The sequence below is a fragment of the Drosophila rhopaloa genome, unplaced genomic scaffold (assembly GCF_018152115.1).
Source record: "Drosophila rhopaloa isolate 14029-0021.01 unplaced genomic scaffold, ASM1815211v1 contig_3, whole genome shotgun sequence".
NCBI lineage: Eukaryota > Metazoa > Arthropoda > Insecta > Diptera > Drosophilidae > Drosophila > Drosophila rhopaloa.
In genome coordinates, this window is record NW_025335123.1 from 11,677,398 (window position 1) to 11,697,190 (window position 19,793).

At 42.1% G+C, this 19,793-nt stretch overlaps 4 protein-coding genes across 5 annotated transcripts; 3 read left to right on the plus strand and 1 right to left on the minus strand.

Annotated features, from left to right (window-relative positions):
• Positions 1 to 80: 80 nt before the first annotated feature.
• Positions 81 to 13,377, minus strand: LOC108038425. 2 transcript variants are annotated; one of them, XM_017115212.2, is made up of 9 exons: positions 12,818 to 13,377; positions 6,870 to 7,470; positions 2,862 to 5,157; positions 2,675 to 2,801; positions 1,969 to 2,609; positions 1,508 to 1,603; positions 1,305 to 1,439; positions 570 to 1,093; positions 81 to 502 (listed from the first exon to the last, which is right to left on the minus strand). In XM_017115212.2, exons 2-9 carry the CDS (start codon positions 7,460 to 7,462, stop codon positions 367 to 369), a joined length of 4,548 nt encoding a protein of 1,515 aa, XP_016970701.1. In that variant the 5' UTR covers positions 7,463 to 7,470; positions 12,818 to 13,377; the 3' UTR covers positions 81 to 366. The 2 variants fall into 2 exon arrangements, with proteins under 2 accessions (XP_016970701.1, XP_016970700.1); XM_017115211.2 differs by having other exon boundaries at positions 6,753 to 7,470.
• On the plus strand, positions 7,957 to 8,591 carry LOC108038428. The gene has a single exon (XM_017115213.1). The coding sequence runs from the start codon at positions 7,965 to 7,967 to the stop codon at positions 8,292 to 8,294; it is 330 nt and encodes a 109-aa protein (XP_016970702.1). The 5' UTR covers positions 7,957 to 7,964; the 3' UTR covers positions 8,295 to 8,591.
• Positions 13,378 to 13,607: 230 nt separating the features above from the next.
• On the plus strand, positions 13,608 to 15,645 carry LOC108038432 (zinc finger C4H2 domain-containing protein). Its single transcript, XM_017115218.1, has one exon. The coding sequence runs from the start codon at positions 13,898 to 13,900 to the stop codon at positions 14,906 to 14,908; it is 1,011 nt and encodes a 336-aa protein (XP_016970707.1). The 5' UTR covers positions 13,608 to 13,897; the 3' UTR covers positions 14,909 to 15,645.
• A 339-nt stretch (positions 15,646 to 15,984) lies between these two features.
• LOC108038431 (dnaJ homolog subfamily C member 22) lies at positions 15,985 to 19,287 on the plus strand. Its single transcript, XM_017115217.2, has 2 exons — positions 15,985 to 16,342; positions 16,806 to 19,287. Exon 2 carries the CDS (start codon positions 16,824 to 16,826, stop codon positions 18,045 to 18,047), a length of 1,224 nt encoding a protein of 407 aa, XP_016970706.1. The 5' UTR covers positions 15,985 to 16,342; positions 16,806 to 16,823; the 3' UTR covers positions 18,048 to 19,287.
• Positions 19,288 to 19,793: the final 506 nt, after the last annotated feature.

The window sequence follows — 19,793 nt, forward strand, 5'->3', positions numbered from 1 at the left end:
TACTAAGCTACAATTTGATGCTTTGCGCGGCCGAGCCTAACTAATAGTTGGTTCCTCATGTCTAGTAAAACGCTAGATATTTCAGGAATCGAGCTATATTGAAGACAAATGGCATGTTCTTAATTATTAAGTTAAAATTTCTTAAGCATATGTACAATTTGGTTTTGAATGAACATAATTATTTACAGAAAATGTGTAAAAAAAAACATCATCGTTTCTTAACCGATTTAAAATATTGCAAAATTATCGAAATGTTCCATAAAAAAATTGCAAAATATTCCCTAATTATTACAAATAAATTCAGAATATCTACACGAGACCTACAGAAAAAATGCACAAGACAGCGGTTTAAACTATGTTTGGCAGCTACTTGATGATGATCTCCGCCGGCGGCAGGATATTGTCCTTGTACAGGGAGTACCAGATGCTGGAGTACCAGATGGTTCGGTCCACCCACTCGCTGCCGGCCAGCACGTGGCCAATGAAGGGAGCATCGTGCGATCTTTAGGGGCAGAGATATAAATTATTTATTTATCTTATTTCAGTTGAAGAACTGTTTTATAACCCACCTCATGATCTGGGCTTGCGTCCGCTCCACAAAGGTTATAGCCCAGCTCCAGGGAAAATCTCGCTTCCGCTCGCAGCCCAAATACGCCGTGCTGCTTTGCAGGAATACCTCCCGTACGATGGTCGTCTTGTCGTTCTTGTCCTTTTTAGACACGACAATCTTTCCGTCCCGCAGCTCGCATTGCAGCGTTTTAAAGGTCTTGGTGCGAGAGTCGGCAAAACGAAGCTCCTTGCCGGGCGTTAAAGTGGCTAGATTCTTCACTACTCGCTGGATCTCGCACAACATCTCAACCGGACGCACCACCAAGTAATTGTGCTTGCGATCCTCCTCCGGCCAGTAGGACCAATTTAGGATCACATCGAATACTTTGGTGTCATGGTGCAATGGACGCTCTAAGCTGTCGTTCAAGATCACCTCGTACAGGGTCAACTGGTGGGTGGGGAGCTGCATCTTGGCGGAGTACTCACGGCACAGCTCGTAGGCGGTCTTAGTGGGCGAAATGGTGGCGTTCACTTGCGTCTTTTCCTGTTGACAAGAATTAAAATAAAAAATTGGTAAATTACTCCGTACAAAGTAAACATTACATTTTGAAATATATATATTACGATTTTAAAAAAATGTTTTTTATATTGTATTTAAAACCATAACATTCTTAAAAGTCTTGATATATTATTTGAAGTTCTGAGCTTTTAAATGTATTTTTAATAAATCTTTGCCGGAAATAATCGAACCCCACCTCTGTTTTGTTATCAGGATTAGGATTGAGGCTGATCCAGATCTTGATGTCACCGGACTGCTTCACCGCATCTTTGAGCGTTTCGGCGGCCGCATAATACTTCTGAAGACATGCCAGCATGGCCTGCTCCCGTTTCTACATAAAAATATATGATTTCATTTAATTTAAAATGTACATATTATTTGACTTTTGGGAAAGCTCACCATTTCATCGGCACTGCACGGGAATAGATTCTTGTAGAGCACTATCAGATCGCTGAGCACATCGGCCTCCTTCTGAGAGTAGATTAGCTCGTCGCTCTATGGATTAAAGAAAAAGGAAACTTATTAGTAAAAGCTTATTTTATAACACAACATATTTTTTGTTTAAAACATTATTGGAATGAGTGCTCAAGGAAATTAAAAACAAATATAATAAACAATGTTATTTTTTAGCATTTTGTTAGAATCCAATTAATGTTGATATATGCCTTTCGTCGTAAATTATTTCACAGCTAGCTTGTTTAAATCTAATAAATTTATTGTATAATACACTTTTAAAGGTTCTAGAAACATAAATATCTCTTCTTAATGCTGTACACGGTTTTTTACTTTTTCCGTTACAGAAAAATAAAATAGGTTTGAACATTGTTTAATATTTTTTATTATTCATTCGTTTTAATTACCTTCTTGGCCAGCAGCGTGGGTCCCCAGATCATGGTAAGGTTCTGGATGCTCATCTTATTCTTGGCCTGCTGCGAGCTGATAAACACCAGATGCCCCACAATCCGACGCAACGTTTCGCGCTCGATGGCGGACAGTCTGGCGAGCAGCTCTCGGTAGATAGGGATCTTCTCGGTGGCCACCGCCAGCTCCGTGACAAATACAAAGCTGTCCGTGAGCTTGCCCAGCAATCGTTCGGGTAGGTCGCGCATAAAGCGCTTCAGCACATTGGCCACATCGTGTTCGTTGTACTCGTTACGGGTGATCTCCACATTGAAGGCGTCCGCCCGGAAGGCGCTCATCAGCTTGTGCATAGAGTTCTCCGAGCCAGACTTGCGGTATATACCCTCCGACATGGAGCCATGGATGTACACAAAGTTAATGCACTTGTCCACAATTACGGGCACATCGTAGCGGGTCAGCTGTTGATCGCCCAGCGAGAAGCCATTGTTGTGGGCCACTTCGCGAATGATGTGCCGCCAGATCTTCGTCTCCCGGGCGGAGCTCATGATCATGTAGACGGCATAGGGGGGACAGTCGATCATCAGCATGGGGCCGCTCTCCACGTGCAGATTGTCGATGGAGTCGTCGCTCTCCTTCAGCACTGTTCGATACACCGTGTTGCTTAAATTGGTCTGACTTCTTGTGCTTATTTAAAGGATCCCTTACCTATGCAGCGGGCTTTGCGCAGGTCCAACTTCTCCACATTGCCGTTGGCCTCGCTCACAAAGATCAGACGTCGCTGACTCTTGCGAAGCACCAACCAAGTGCCACTCCACTCCGAGGTGATGGAATTCTGCCGGGCAGATATTAACTCAATTAGAATACTACGATACATCAGAACAACAGAACTTACCTTGAGGTAACACCATCCCGCGCGATAATAGTGGCAGGTGTACTTCACCGGCAGACTGTTGGTCAAGCTCTCGAGGATCTTCTGCATCCAGACGCTGCGCTCCGACTCCTTGCCCACACCATACAGATGCGAGACCCGCTGCTGCTTCACATTGCCCGACGAGTTGCTGGTCATCAGGAGATTGGGATTCGAGGACATGGTATCGCCCGCTCCATTGCCGTTCTTCGGCTGCGAGGTGGTGATCTCGAAGCAGTAGAAATGGGTGGCCGTATCCGTGACGCGACTGTTGCTCACACACTGCAGCGTGGTGATCGTGTCCAGGGGTATCACCTCTCTGGGCGTCTTCATCTCCTGGTCGAGGAACGTCTGAAACTGGCGCTCTCTGAGTATGGCCTTGCGGTTCTGCATCTCCTTGAGTATGTCCTCCACGACGCCGGTGGGGAAACGCACCAGCGGGCCCTCGTAGCGGATTAATAGGGGCGATAGGCTGGGTCTGGGCACCATTTGCAGGGCCACCTTGACGTCCGACTGCCGCTGATTGGCTCGGAAGCTGGCCTTTCGCTTCATGGCGTCCATGCGCAGCTTCACGTTGGAAAAGGCGCTGATGGTTTGACGGAAGCGTGCGCCAATGGTGGAGCGATTCTCCTGACTGTTGACGGACTCCTTGCTGCCCCCGATGGCCTCCAGGTAAGTGGGTGGACTGTCGCCCTCGATGGGGGGCGATGTTTTGGTGGCGGACGGTTTGGCTGCATCGGACACACCAGCCTTGTCCGGCACAAACCAATTGGTGCGGTTCCGCGAGGTACTGGCCAAGTCCACCAAGCCACCTTTGCTGGCCGACTCCGGCGTTCGGCTGAGATAGGGCTTGGCGCGCTCCTCGTCCCTGATCCGCTCCTGATCCGAATCGAGCATGTTCTCCATGCTGTCGCTGAGCAGATGGGCATTCTGGTGCACAATCTGCGGCTGATGGATCTTCGTTGGGGTCGTGGCACTAGTCGTGGTCGGCTCCTCCTCGGAGGTGCACATGCTGACATCGTCCTGTTCTGTCTTCACCGTGCCGTAGGTGTCCTCCTCGAGCAGGTGCTCCAGCAGCAGCAGCTCGTTGCTCTTGTTCGACCTGGCCAGCGTGGGACACTTGCTGGAGAGCGGATCAAACTCCTCGATCAGCGCCTGCGGCAGGGGAACACCTCCCACCGCACCCTCGCCGCCATCCAACTCCGCATCCTCGGTGATGCAGGCGAGCTGCTGCTGCTGCTGCTCAGCCACCTGGTTGGGGGTCAGCACATTGCTGCGACTGCTCCCTGCGGTGGCCATTTCGAATAGTTTGCCGTAGGTGGCCTCCTGGTTGGCGTAAACCGGCTCCGGTGAGGAGTTGCCCTCCTGATCCTCCTCCTCCTCCTCGGTCTCGTCCTCACCGTAGAACTCCCAGGAATCGCTGCGTTCGGGCTTCGGGGCCTTGGACTCCGCCTCGGCATTCTTGGCGGAGATCAGCAGCGATTCCTCGCGCTCTGCCATCTCTGCTGCCCGATTGAGTTCCTCCAGCTGGGCGGAGTCCACGGGAGGACGCCGCAGCTCGATGTGTTCGTAGTTCTTGCGCTTATGGCGCACTGGCGGCTGCAGTGCGTCCATCCGGAACTGCTCCGGCTGCTGGGAGAGGCGGGGTGGGGGAAAGGCGGGCATGGGTAGGCGCGGCAAGTCATCGCCGTTCGAGGAGCTGCTGCTGAGCTGCCGCTGGCTGCGCAACTGGACCAGCTGGGCGGCCTCCTGGGCGAGATTCCTGGCCAGCGGTGTGTCACTGGGCGAGGGGCGTGCCCTCAGCGCCTCATCGTAGCTGGGCGGCTTGCCTTGCACCTTGGGCACCTCGTAGCAGCCGTCATCCTCCTGCTCCTGCCGCATTTCCTCCTCCTTCTGGACCTTCGCATCGTTTTCCCGCAGATCGGAGAGACCACCGTTCCGGTTCAGTGGACTCGAGAACTGTATCGTATTGAAGACCTCCGTATTGGGCATCGTCTGCCGCCTGTCCAGATCCATTTCTCCCGATCCTCCTGCCCGACCCCCGCTGCCACCGCCCTCTTCCTTGTCCTTGGACCTGCCCAGACTGAAATTGGAGCCGAATCTCTTGCCGGCGTGCTTCAAACTCCGGCCTGCATCCGCGCCGAGAGTGCTGATCGCCTCTGTGGAGCTCTTCAGGTTCCTGTCCAGTCGCTTTTTGGCTCCCTTGGCCTTGAAAGTGATCCGCTCGCCGATAGCTTCTCCCAGTAGCTTGGAAGTGGTGCCCAGCGATCGCAGCAGGTTGCTAAGGGGTTCGGAGAAGAGGGTTCATTAGTTATCTCAGGTTCGTGCGAGTTTAAGTATTCCTTTCCCTTGAAGGTTAGTAGGTAAGATCCAAAAAACATCCAGCTAAAGTTGTTAGACCACAAAAGGGGTTTATGTTCAATTCATTAGATAGAATTCACCAATCTAAAAACCAAGATAAGCCAAAAACATATCCCATAAAAACGTTTTAAAAATTAATATATTCCTTAAATATCTCTAATCTCTAATCGTAAGACATCAAATATTTGAGCTACGAGTAACCAAAAAATATTGTAAACAAAATTTTATTAACATTTCACTTTCTTAAGCGAAAAAAACTTTAAGAAAATCTAGAATTACGAATTTTTAATTAATTTAACAAGTCAAAACGTATGTTAAAAATAACTAATAAAAGAGGATACGGAATTGCTTAATATTTCCTACAGTTAAGACCCATATGTTTACCATAAGGATAAATAATTTATATTTTAATGTTTCCCAAACTATTCCTTTTCTTTACGCGTATTCACAACAATTGATCTGGAATAAATTCTCGACCACACAAAACTCCGATTGGAGTGTGAAAAACGATCTTCAGATCGTATAGTTCCCTTCTGACTATTTTTAGACAACTCCGCTTGTCATTGATCTTGAGCAGACGCCAGGCTATTTATAAGGACGGGGCAACTCGACAGCCCCAACTTGATTTACCGATGGAGGGGGCGGCGGAAGTGAAATACCCAGAAGTAGTGGGTAAAGGAGGGGGCACATGCTACAGTTCCGCAGGGAAGTACATAAATTAAAGGAGACGTTACTAAATTAGGGGTTTACGCTAGTCCGGAAATAGTCCTAAGTGATATGTAAATGATTTGGGGAAACAGCTGCTGATAATTCATTTCCTCAAATTCCTTAATATGAATAATGCTTCAATAGCGCTATTTTAAAATATACATTTAACATCAAAATACCAAACAAACAAAAACCGCAGGCACTGACAAATTGTCGATAAGACATTATTTCGCTGAAAAAAATAGTCCATTAAACCAGATAAATCTTTAGAAAATGTGTAGAGTAATGTCGAAACAAAAATGTGATTATTAAATGATGTTTGTCTTTGCCTCTATTATTTAAATTGTGTTCTGTTGGTGCTTATTAAATTATTAAAACCGTAACCACAAAAAAACAAGAATCAACTAAGATAATATGTGCAAAATAATGTTTAAAATAATAATTTTTAAAATATTATATCTATAGAAAATCCACAAAAATCAATGGCCAATATGCTTTTCTTTGTTCACAGAAAAACTCTGACATTTTCCAACGAAAAATATTTTTTTCCGACGGTTACGACTTTTTTGAAAGAAGTGCAATGAAACAATTATCTAAAAAGTTGAGAAATACAACAATGTTTCGTATGTTTCTATACATTTTCCTTAAATTACGGAATCGTTCAAAACCAAACAACAATTATTTGTGCCGTGTAGAGTTAGTTTCCATTTCAAACCAAAAAACAAAAGAGGAAAACCGTCAAAAAACTAGGGGGAGTGCAAGACAAAGGGTAGAAACCAAAGAGTAGAAATAGTGGTCAAAGTTTACTTGTCATCTTCGCCTTCTTGGCTGCCGGAGGACTGTTCTGCGGATGAGTCTGCCCGTGGATCATCCCCGTTTGGATCCAGCGACTGGGGAATGGATGAATCGACGGCGTCTACGTACCCGGGTGACTGCGACTTGAACTTGCCGCTGTGAGAGCTCTCGCTGCAGTCCAGCGATGCATTGGATGCGTACCGCGATCCATCCCGATCCTCGTCGGCTTTGCCCATGGCATGGGTACTGGTGGTGGACACCTCGCTGCAGATCGAGGCTCGCTGGTCGGGCAGGATGTTGAGTGGCTTAGGCGGCACCTGTGGCGCCGCTCGCAGAATCCTCAGTGGCACCTCATCCTCGTCCTCGGGATCGGGATCCACTTCGTGCCCGGTGGGTGGCATACGCTGGCGCGGAGCAGGCCTTGGCGTCGCATACACCGGCTCCTGGATATTCTCATTGGCATCGGGACCATAAATCGGCTGCTGGCTATCGCAATTATTCTCCTGCAGTATCAACTTGTTTTGTCCACTCGATGGCAGCTTCTTTTCTGCACAGTTGCCGTGCAGATTTTCCGCATTTATGTTGAGCTTCTTGATGTTATTGTTGTTGTTCATATTATTACTTGCATTGTTGGGCATCCGGATCTCAATGTTCTCGTAGTTGGCGGGACGCAGCTCGGGATAGAGGCGACGAGGGGCGGGCACCGGGCGCGCCTGCTCCATGACGGAACCTAAAAATGCAGACAATATAGTGGGTTAACAAAACACTACAATTATAATGCCTCTACAAACATTCGAACATTTCTTGCATTAATAAATATAAGGTGAAACTAATAAATCGGCCAAAGGTATTAAATTATGTTGATGACAACTGTACAATCGGTTTGCAAACTGCCAACATACTTTTTGAAATAATTATTAGGTAACAAAGGGGTTTATGTACCATAAAAAGTAGGTATTTTGACATTTTGGTAGCTTTACTGAGGGTATCTACGGGTATCCTTTATACCTAATGGGTTTGTCCCAAAATCGTGTTGACTTTAAGGATTACCTGATGAGGATGCCTAAGGATTATGGCGCTGTTGAAGGGCTTATTCCTACAGGTATCCCCTTGGATTTTTGGAACATACCTGCAGGGGTTCTTTTAGGTAACCCGTTTGAAGTATTTAAGCCCGGAGTTCAACCACAGACCTCACACTTCTCACCAGTTTATCGAGCTGTCGACATGTCCACCAGCCTATCCGAATTCTACCAATCCTCACTGTGTTTCTGGAGCCATCTGATTCACCTACTGCTGCAGTTCATCCAGATCAACTACTGGCACCACACAGCCACGAGCCAGAAGGAGGAGCAAGTCAAGGAGTCCAGCTTAATCTCGAGGACCATGGACGCCTTTGTGGAGGAGCAACAAAAGCGGGTGCAACAGAAGGCCCAGGAGTACGCCAAAGTGGAGCTACTGCATCGGCTGCTCGTCCAGCAGCAACTGCAGGAATTGGAACAGCGCAGACTCATTCGATTGGCTCTGGCTCGAAGGCGTCTGGACTACTCGAATTAGCCAGACAGCCCATATCACAATTAGCTCATAATTTATTTAGATTAACGCTTAGATTATGCTTAAGTATTTGCAATTTTTAAGTGGACACATAATAGGGGGCCAACAAGGCAAATAAAAAATGTAGAGAGTGCGGAAATTAAAGACACGTGTTTGCATTTCTTCTTGGACGATCAACATTCGCCTCTTCGATCGATCATTATTTATTTTTCCCCCACTCGCAGCGACGCTTTCACTTTCCGCTTTCAAAGTCAGCGTTTTTCACCCGATTATTTATTCAGTTGGAATGAAACAGAGATTTGAATAAACAATATCCAAGCTATCTGAGCGCAATTATCAGCAAATTTTTTCAGTGCCAGCCCAGAAAGTTTCGAGCATTAGGCATCACAAAAGTGCTGAGTTATCAGAATGAATTTTATTTTAAAATATTACACCATATTATGTCATAACTGAGTTTGATAATATTTAAAAATACCCTGAAAAATGCTTATGTTTTTCTTAAAGCTTATTCACTTATTAGTTTTCAAAATAAGTATGAATTATAAATCACGCTAAGTTAAAATTTAAAATTATATTTAATATAAATATACGTTTGTTGTTGATAAATTGTATTTTCCTAATAGAAATAACATCCCATACACGACCACTTCAAAACAATATTGTTTTGAGAGTCAAGGATCTGGCATTTGAGACTTGTTTACATCACTTCTTCATTGATGATCTTAATTCCTCTGGCCCGCCCATTGTTTCGTTTTACTTTCATTGCAGTTCCCTGAACTTTTCAACTCTCGACAGAGTCCAAAGTGGGGGCTTGGAATCAGACCAGACCAGATCGGATGGGATCGGACGAGATGGGGATGGAATGGGGAATGGGGAATGGGACCTCAAAGAGTGGACCATCTGGGAAGCCCGCGAATTGCTGTCGTTGTCGCTTAAGTGGTCCGCCCCACTTCAAATGGGAGTTCCAGTTCTCCTCCACTAGTCAACTTCCTCGAACCTCGATTATTTTGTTTATAAACGTTTAAAGTTTAAACGAACCCATTGTTGCGCTTATTGTCGCTGGCACTTTTGCTTTGCGCTTTGCTTTGCATATTGCGCTGGATAAGTTGGATGAATGAACTTGATGGATGACTCACATTAGATTGGACCCTATATCGTTTCCCGGGAATATCAACTAGAAAAACTACGTTGTGTCTTCTTTTCGATGATTAATCGAGCTCCACTATTTCAACCGAATTTCAAATTTCACGCTCTCACACGACTAGAATAATAATATGTACATACATATAGTAACCGAGTGCTGACCAAGTGAATCAATTGTTTTGCCACACACAATCATGAATCCATATTCATTTACCCAATTCCGAGACCATGTGGCCTGCCTACAGTGCGTTTCATAGCTTTAGGCGATGCAAAGGTCATTATTTGGATCAGAAATAACTTTGTGAAAAACGTTATAGAGATTGTATTAAATGTTTGATTTTCATTTATCGTCCCCAGAGATACATATAACAGTAATGTGTCACACTTCTGTGTGTTGATATAGTTACGAATTTTACCTCGTATAGTAAAAAAAACTCTCTCTATATACACATTTGTCCAGATATCGTTCGTATTTATAGTGGCCGGGCAGAAAGAGCGATAACAATGACGAGCCGCTCAACAATGACAATTATATAGCGAATATGCCGAGCATTGAGTGTGCGTATAGATCATGAATGGCCGGCTACAGATTGCCCTTTGAAGGAGCCTCTTGGATGAGGCATTATATCAGGGTAGAGCCCATACACAAATTAAAACTCTTGCATTATCAATGTAAACAAAATGAGGACTGCAATTGTTTTGATCGATTTCCCAATGGAAACAAACAATCAGCAATATAAAAATGAAACTGAAACTGAAAGGCCAGATAAGGCTTTTAAAAATGGATCAATTTCAATAAAGGAATGAATGGACTAAGCTTTTAAAATAAAGTATTTTGTATCTTTCTCGAAATCTTCCTTATTCGGGGTTAAACTTTTCAATAAGTACAACAATTATCAGAGCTATAAATAATTACAAACTAGTGTATTTCAAAATGAATGGAAAACCAGAGTTTGTTTTTGATAACGACTGTCACGTCGTAAATCCAATTTGGGCAGCTATAAGTTAACGTTGATATATATTTTTATATATCGTATTTCGATGCCTCATATTGTTCTAATTTTTTGTGCAATTATACGATCTAATAAGCCACACTTCCGTTGCGAAAATATTTGGACTGGCCTTAAACAAGATATACATATTTCTGTACGTATATAATTTAATATGCACTATATAATCCGACGTATTTAATTCATATTTATATGTTTGCATGCAAATAAAGTAATGTATTCATGCGCACTTGCAATTGGATCGTCGTTTATTCGCATGAATCACTTGCGTTCTCCCTTTGCTTGTTTTTGCCTTCCTTCTTTTGTTGCATTGTTATTTTGCTAATTACAGCAGTTTCCATGGACCAAGTGCAATGGCTACACGATAGTGCACAGTAAAAAATCTCTTTAATTCTGACATTTTAATAACAACGATGTGACATTTAGATAAAAAATATTCTATACCAAGCTGTTGTAAAAGTGTTTGTAACGGAGTAATCATGTTTCTATCCCAGAAGGACTAAAACTAATCTTGTCTCGAAAATGGCTCTGAATACTGATATTAAAAAGGTTTACCTTTGTATTATTTAATGGTAATATGTAATACCAAAGACCAATATAATCTAATATAAGAGATTATATTGTTCTTTGGTAATACTGACTTACTCTTGTGCATTACATCATATGAAAGAATTACTTTGGATAATAATAAGTTCATATAATCCGTATGATCATATAGAAGAGATATGGTAAGTTGCTTTCTCTGTGTAGATACATATATGCATGTACGTCTTTGTGATTCATGGTCCGAGTTTGAGCTTTGTTTTTGTTTATGTTTATAACCGCGATAAGAGCTGCGACAGTAAAAATAAGCTGAGCTATATCTGTCTGTCTTTTCATTCCTGGATCGTATTCAAGGGGCATGGTGCAAAAAAAACTGGAGGAAATGGGCACAGAAAGCTTAACACTCGTCTTAACGCTTCCATGGCCCCAATTATATAAGAGTGGAGCCCGAAGAACCGGGGGGCAGAGTGGGGTTAAGCGATCTCGCGACTCGCGACTCGATTTCCAAGTTGTTTGACGGCATTTTTTGTCGTACGTAAGTTGCCATCGATTTGTGATTTGATTTACACACAAAAAACCAGACGCACACCGGTAGAAGACAGGTAGAAGAACCCACCAGGTGATCGTTAAAGGGGGAGAAGATGACCCAGACACTTGATTACCTGGATTACCATTACGGAGGGTTTTGCGAACTATGTATATACATTTAGTTTAACGAAGAGGTTTTGTTATTATTGGTAATACTATCTCGCTTTAAAGAACCATACATGTTTTAAAGGCATTGTTAACAACCGCTTACATATGTCTTATTTTAAAACAAGGAAAAACAATTAAGAGTTTATGAGATATTGTACTTTATGTAACTTGGTTTTTATTTTTTGTTATTTATACTTTTTTAAAATAATCTTTCATATAATCTTTTGTAAATAAAAAAGTTTAGGCATTCTTATATTTCTGGAAATTTATTTTATGTAAGAAGTTTTTTAAGAGGGACTGCAACAGTTTTATAACTTGTAAAGAACGACTACATTTATATATTTAACGAAAATTCCGTTTAAACTTATGGGCTATATATTTACTATAATATTTTGTTAAGAGAGTTTTTATTTGTTTGGCCCAATTTTGGGACTTTTCTTTTGTATTGATCGGTTATTGGTTAAATTGTGAAAGACAAAGGGAAACCTAACTAAATCGGAGAATGTGTGTCGGTTGGCTTAATATGTTTATAATTGACTTAATTGCCAAACAATTAAGAACAGCAACAAAATGTGCCAAAAAGAGAGGGCAGAGAGCGAGGGAAAGAGACAGGGGCGAAGAGAATCAACAGGTGTCACCCGTCTCGTTCACACACACTATCACCAATTGGGAGCGATAAGCAGTTAGAAGCGATATACATACATATGTGTGTCAAACTATACAGATGTGTTCACCATAATACAAGTTCTCCTCTTTTTTAAATGAAGATAAAATAACATTACAAAGCTATTTTAATAATATTTCAAATATTTGAATAAAATATTCTTCGTGAGAAATAGAAGAAACACCAATTATTTTATGAAAAAACCAGTTCTAATACATCTTGGAATTTTTGATTAGTTTTAGTTTTTAATCCCGAATAAAAATGGTTTTATTAAAAGGGAATTTATTTTTAAGATAACTATTATTTGACACACAGCTGTGTCAAAATTTATCATCTAACTAACACAAGCATAGGACCCGCATACGAACACGGATTGATTAGAACGCATTTGAAAGAAACCATCGAAAATCGAAGCCCGCAGAAAAGAGCAAAAAAATCGGCTTTCAAAACCCATAAAAAAACACTTTTACCTTTCGCTTTTTCCTTGTCGAAATTTCGTATGCAATTTATGCGTGGTTAACTTAACTTCTTTTTTATTCACAACACACAACACAACAATAAAAAAAACGAAAACAAAGAGTAAGAGAGAGGAATAGAGCGGTGGGCGAAAAAGAGTACTCTTAAAATCAAATTGATTTCCCACACATATTGGTATTGCACTGATATTTTACGGCATTCACTTGTTGACACATTTCCGCAAACATTTCGCATTAGTTTACATCGCTCGTCTTATTTATTTATTTATTATTTTTGAAGAATGATTCACTTGTGGAATGTCTTACACACACACGCTCGCGTACGCATTGTTTGCATCCGTCTCTCTTTTTCGCGATCGTTCCTTTTGTTGTTGTTTTTGGGGCACTAACAACTACGTGTTCAACTAAAGTTGACAATTCGCGGATGGAAAATCATGACCAGAACCAGATTCTTTGTCTGCACTCCAAGCCCCGCTTTTCATCCGATCTGCGCCCGATCGAATAATACAAATGCATTTTTCGTATCTGGAAACTGCGGGCTGGGCACCAGTGTGGCCGTTTGCGGGTAGCCGGCAAACACCGTCCTCGGCAAAAGTAAAAATAGTAATTAAAAGTAATAAGAATTAATATTACAGTAAACTAATGGAACTTTGTGTTTATTTCAGTACAGGAAAAAAGAGAAAATGGGTTTTGATAATTAATTAAATATTTATGGTATTCCTTGAAACTGTATATACTGGTATTTATTTTTAGGACGTATGGTATTTTGTATGGTTATCGACACTGTCACACTGCACTAAACTACTCTACTATACACAAAAGTAAAGTAAAGCGAAAAAATCAAATAAATATCAAAGAAGTCAATTAAAAGTGATCCATTGAGCAGGATTACTGCCCCAAATTGAACCGGCTGCATTAGATGCTTGCAGACCAGTCGAAAGTTCCAATCCAGAAGCATTTGGCTAGTGAAAAGTGCAAAATAAACATAACCCCAGAGGAGGGGGCCAAAGAAAACACTCGAGTCTTTCGAAAATATTATATCCCAATATACCACACACAGCGCTTGGATCGAAAATGGCCACCAGCGAGATTTCTAGCTCGAACGAGCGACACTACTACGCCAAACTGGAGGCCATCAAGGACATACGCGACAAGACGCTGTCCCTGGAGAAGCTGAAGGTGCGGATCATCAAGGAGGTGAAGCTGAGCGACGACGAGGAGAAGTGCTTGGAGGAGTACCGCAAGGAGATGGAGCACCTGCTCGAGGAGAAGATGTCGCATGTGGAGGAGCTGCGCCAGATTCATGCCGACATCAACGACATGGAGAACATCATCAAGCAGACGAAGGAGAACCAGACGCGTTCCTTCGACATGGCCAACCGGGTGTACGAGGAGTACTTGGCGCTCAAGTACCAGATCGATCACATGCGCCGCGACTACCTCGGACTGAGTCCCCTGAGGGACCTGCACGAGGAGGAGGGCAGTCCCATTTCGAAGGACCGCTTCCAGACCAACTTCCTGAAGGTGGCCGCCCAATCGGCGGCAGCAGCAGCAGCCGCTGCGGCGGCGGCCGCCTCGGTTAACCAGTCTTCCGCGCTGGCCCGTCCGCATGCCCGACATCCGTTGATGCCGGAGGCCACCGTCACCGCCTTGCCCTCGGGTGGCGGCCAGGGTGGTGCCGGCGGCGGCGGAGCAGGCGGTGGTGGCGGGTCGGTTGGCAGCGCAGGACCTGGCGGTGGGAATCCTGGACACGCCTTCATGCCGCCCGCACCGCCGGGAGCGGGCAGTGCTGCTGCCGCCGCCGCTGCGGCCGCTGCTGCAGTGCGTCTGGGCAAGGGCGATTTCTCAGCACCACCACCGCCGCCGCCGCCCAGCAATCGACTCCAACAATCGCCCTCCATCGGCATCGGCCATCATCCCTCGTTCCGCTCCGACTTCAATGTGAATCTCCGCCAGCAGCCGCCGCCCATGAAGTCCTGTCTCTCCTGCCACCAGCAGATCCACCGGAACGCGCCCATCTGTCCGCTCTGCAAGGCCAAGTCGCGCTCCCGCAATCCCAAGAAGCCCAAGAAGAAGAACAACTAAGCGGCGAACGTTCAAGACCAGCAACTACACTCATCTTAAGTCCGGAGCTGGTTCCGGAATGTTAGCTCCTAAACGGAAAGGTGTTTTTTTTTTGCCTCGTATATTTATTAATCCAAAAGAAAAGTATTACAACACACGTATGCAGGTGTGCTGATGGATTTTCTCAAGTTTTAGATTTAGATTTAGTCTAGTTTTAAAGGCTTTTTGAATTTTTAAAGAATTTGCAATATTGATTTAAACGTTATAGACCAACCTAAATATTTTTTTTGACTTTAAAATATGTTCAGATTTCCATTCACAAAATTCGGAAACCTAAATATGTCAATAGACAGTTTATACATTAGTTTACCGATTACATTATATTACAGCAATGATTATTTGAAAAAGTGATTAATTATTTCAAAAAGCTATTTGAAATGCCTCATTTAATATTTGCTTTAAAATATTTGAATGACTACATTCTGACGCAATATTTATAACTAAAATCTCGAAAGGATTTCATAACACACCTGCGATCAACAAATTCTCACACAAATTTTAGTTGGTAATCCAATTCTATTTGATTATTATTTTTACTTTAATCATAGGCTAAGTTGATTGTAAAAGCTCAAATAATGTGTCAAAATATCGAAAACAAAATTTCTTTTTATACATGTAAGCCGTGCCGAATATGCAATTATGCCATATTAGGCGAACGAACAAAAACCGAGAATAAATAAAAGTATTTCATTTTTAAATACCTTTTTTTAAGATCAAAAGTAATTAGGAATATTTAAAACTGGATTTTGAACATTGATAGGTTTAATTATTTCTGTATGGTTAAAAAAAGTGGTAACTCTTATCGAGAAGTTTACATTATACATATATCATTCAATTTTAATTTGATCTATAATTGTGTGATTATTCCAATTTTGAAACGCAGGAAAATGATCATATACATTTATACCTTGTAAGTTTTAAGATCTATTGCAAAAACTAACTCAGATTATACAAATATATAAATTGTATATTTGTGATCTAAAAACTTTTCAATTTGTTTTAGTATATATTTCGATCAGTGGTATTTTAAAGCGCTTTGTGTGTTGGTCACACTTGACAAAAAGCCGAGCTCAGAAGTTTTTTTTATTCAATTTTTTAATTCGGCCCGCAAAACAACAATTTTCTTATCGCTCAATATATTTTAGTGGTTGTAATTATATTTTTCCGAGAAAAGTGGGAGAACCAATTAAAATTAAACGTGTCAATGTACGTGGTGTATTTTTTTTTGTGATTCAGTTTGTCGTTTTGTTGTTGCTGCGTGCGTAGAATTTGTGAAAAGAGAAAGTTCTGCGCTGCGTCTTTCTCCACCTCTCTTTCTACCATTTACAGTCGTGGCCAAGAAGTTGCGCCTGCGCAGCGACAATTTCACAAGAAATTGAGGTCGACTGAGTGTAGGTAAGTGTCTCCTGCCAAAGTGGCCTAAAAATATATATTTATAAGCCTATATCTTTATTTAGCTTTCCTTACATTAACTATTTTAATAAAATTTAAAAGTGACTTTCAGCATGTATGTTTTACTTTAATTTCGTAGAACTTTAAAGTAATTTCATTAGACATGAAATATTATCGCTCGAAAAAGATTTTCAAGGGAAAATGGTTCCAAATGATTTATTTTAGTATAATTAATAGTATTCTAAATCATCAGCCCATAACATTTTTGGGATAATAAAGATGTACTTCAAGCTAGTTTAAAGCAATGAAGCTTTGCTAATATTAATGTCAAGTTTGCTTCTGAGTATAATAACGTAGAATATAGGTTTCTTAGTAAAAGCAATAATGCGAGTGACTCTGAAATTCCCAAAAGCTTCTGAAACCTAGTAATACCCCATTTATAATAAATTTTGTATCTCCTTCACAGTCATCTAATTGAAGAATCATGGGCACCAAGCAGACAACATCACCCGTCGCCAGCAAGGGCAATTCCAACGACTCCTCCAGAGGATCGCCCTCGAAACTGAAGTCCAATGGCGTCCAGACCCAAAGCAAGGGCAAAAAGAAGGAGGTGAATGCCCTGCCGCCCCAGAAATCGGTGGTGGTGGCTTATCTATGCTGGCTTTTCGGCGGGATCTTTGGATTGCATCATCTGTATCTGCATCGGGATCGCCACGCCTTTATTTGGTGGTGCACTCTGGGCGGCTACATGGGCATCGGATGGATGGGCGAGCTGTTCCTGATCCCGGAATATGTCCGGGATGCGAATGAGGATCCGCGATTCGTCAAGTTGTTCGTGGCCAAGCTGCAGGCGTATCCGAAACCGACATACTCCTCGAAGAGATTCGTGGGCCAGGTGATGATCGGCCACCTGTTCGGCCAGGTGTGCGCAATGGCCATTCCGGAGTCACTGGTCGGCGGCTGGGACCTGAGCTTCCTGCACTGGGCCATACCGCTGTTCGTGTCCTTGGGCGTTTGGCTGGTGGGCAACATTGGCCGGGAGCAGGGCGTCTGGTGGCACTGCCTCTTGGCCGCCTATTTGGTCTATCCGGCCAGGTATCTGATCTATGACGAGACCTACTCCCTGCTGCTCACTGGCCTCGTTGCGGCCTTGACCTTTGATGGCATCTCCAAGCAGTGGCGTAGGACTCCGCCGCGCCGAGGAAGCGCTGGAGAAAGGACCTTCAAGCTCACCACCGCCGTTGTCATATACTGCGCCTTCTGGGGCAGCTTCCTGTACTTCAATGGTACCATTTCGGACGAGGACGGCGGCGAGGTGCCCATCCACGAGGCCATCCACAACTTCCTGGCCTCCGCCTGGTGGACGGATCTCAAGCAGGCCCTGCTGGACACCTACAACTATGCGCAACATCACGGATGGTACGAGACCTGGAAGGAGGTGTTTGAGAGCATGGACGTGGATGGCGAGCGGAATTCGTACAAGGTGCTGGGCGTGAGTGCCACAGCCTCGCAGGCGGAGATCACCGCCTCCTACAGGAGGCTTTCCAAGGAGTACCATCCCGACAAGGTCAAGGACGAGGCCCTGCGTGCCCAGGCTCACCAGCGATTCATCGAGATCCAACAGGCTTACAGTGTGCTCAGCAAGATCAAGTCTAACCGGCGGCGCAAGAACAAGCAGTTCCAGGAGGACGAAGCCATCGTCCTTTGAGGGCAGCAGTCCTCCATCTAGTCTAAGATAGCTGGCATTTCGACGTCCAGCAATCGTAGCATAAGCTGTCGGTCTGCTTTTGGTTTTCATTGTTTGCCGTTCCCAAAACTAGTAAAACCCACAAATTCTAGAACCAAAACTTGTTTCCTGCTGTAACTCTTGACAACTATTAGAGCCTAAGTAAATCTACATTAACGAATAATAATTTAACTTTAAATTTTATATATTTTAAAACATTTATGATGGGTTTCCCTAAAAGTTCGGACTACATACAAAAAAGTACCTAATAATCTTAAAATGTCATTATAAATTGTAAAAAAATAATTGTGTTTCAGTTTCCATGCATGTTCAGACATGTTGCTAATTCTTTAAAATTTTTAATTGTTTAACATACTGGGTATTTATTTGGCGCTTAAAACGGCTTTTCCATATGCAGCTTCCATAAAGAAGCGAAATTATAACAAATTAGTTGCGCTTACGATACGATAAGAAAATGTTTTTAACTAATTAACGCATGACCGACAGAACATTACCAAATCACGTTTACTTCCTCCAGTAAAAGTAATCATTTCAATTAGATTTATATTCATTTATTTGTTTTATATATTTTACATAATATAATGAACTACTTAACATGCTAAGCAAAAAAAAAAGAAAAATATTTGTTGTATTTTTTTTCTCACAAATTTGTTGTGTATGTGTTTTTTTCATTAATGTTTAAGTAAATCGTTTAAATAAAACGAAAAAGATATATATATATATATATCGTTTTGTAGACGTGTTTATGGTATATCATAAGATTTCTCTTTAATCTTAATTGCCATCGCAGGGAGTTTGTTGTTTAAGAAGAAAAAATCAAACTCGAAATCGAAAAACGAAAAATCGTAAAAATAGTGTTTACGAAAAAAAAATATAAACAGGAAACAATAACTCGCTTAAATTTAGTTTAAAACATAATACTGAGCAAAAAATGTGTATATAACATTTTGCCTACTAGATTTTTTGCTTTTGTTTAAAGATATTTTTATATATTAATTAATTGCTTTTCGTTTTGTTTGTTTTTTTCATTTTTGCACTGATCTATCGTATATATATATTTTTTAAATATATATTTCATTAAGGCCAGTAGTGTTTTAACTTTACAAATTTGACTATTTTCATATAATTGTTTTTTTTTTCTTGTGACTGGTTTTTGTGTTTCGTGTGGGCGTGTGTAGATTATCACGTTTTCTTTTCTTTTCTTTTTAAAAAAACAAAAAACTCAATTTACAAAAGAAGAAGGGTATTACAATTTTCGTTTAGGGATACGCTATAGTTAAAATACGCTTTAAAATAAAATAACAATTTGTTAGGCATCGTGGACAAGCACACTGCTGCAGTGTGTGTGTCCCGTGTGTGTGCGTGTGTGTTTGTATGGTTGTGTGATACTACGTTTATACGAACGCTTCAATTGCAAATACAAATTTTGTTGAATTTCGAACTGCAAATAAGGTTGTATCAGCAATAGATTATTGTGACCTACTTATTTGCACATAATAAAACTTATAACTTTGATATTACAAATCGATCAACAATAACAATACATCTTTCGATAAGTATGTATCGATCAATTTATATTTGAAAACAAGGCGTGCATAAAAACAAAGTACGAGTGTGCTTACACCTAGACTAACACACAAAAGATTTGCATTTTTTTCGGAGTTTCTCACTGCTGTTGCATTTCTTAGCATTTCGCTCTTTTCGATC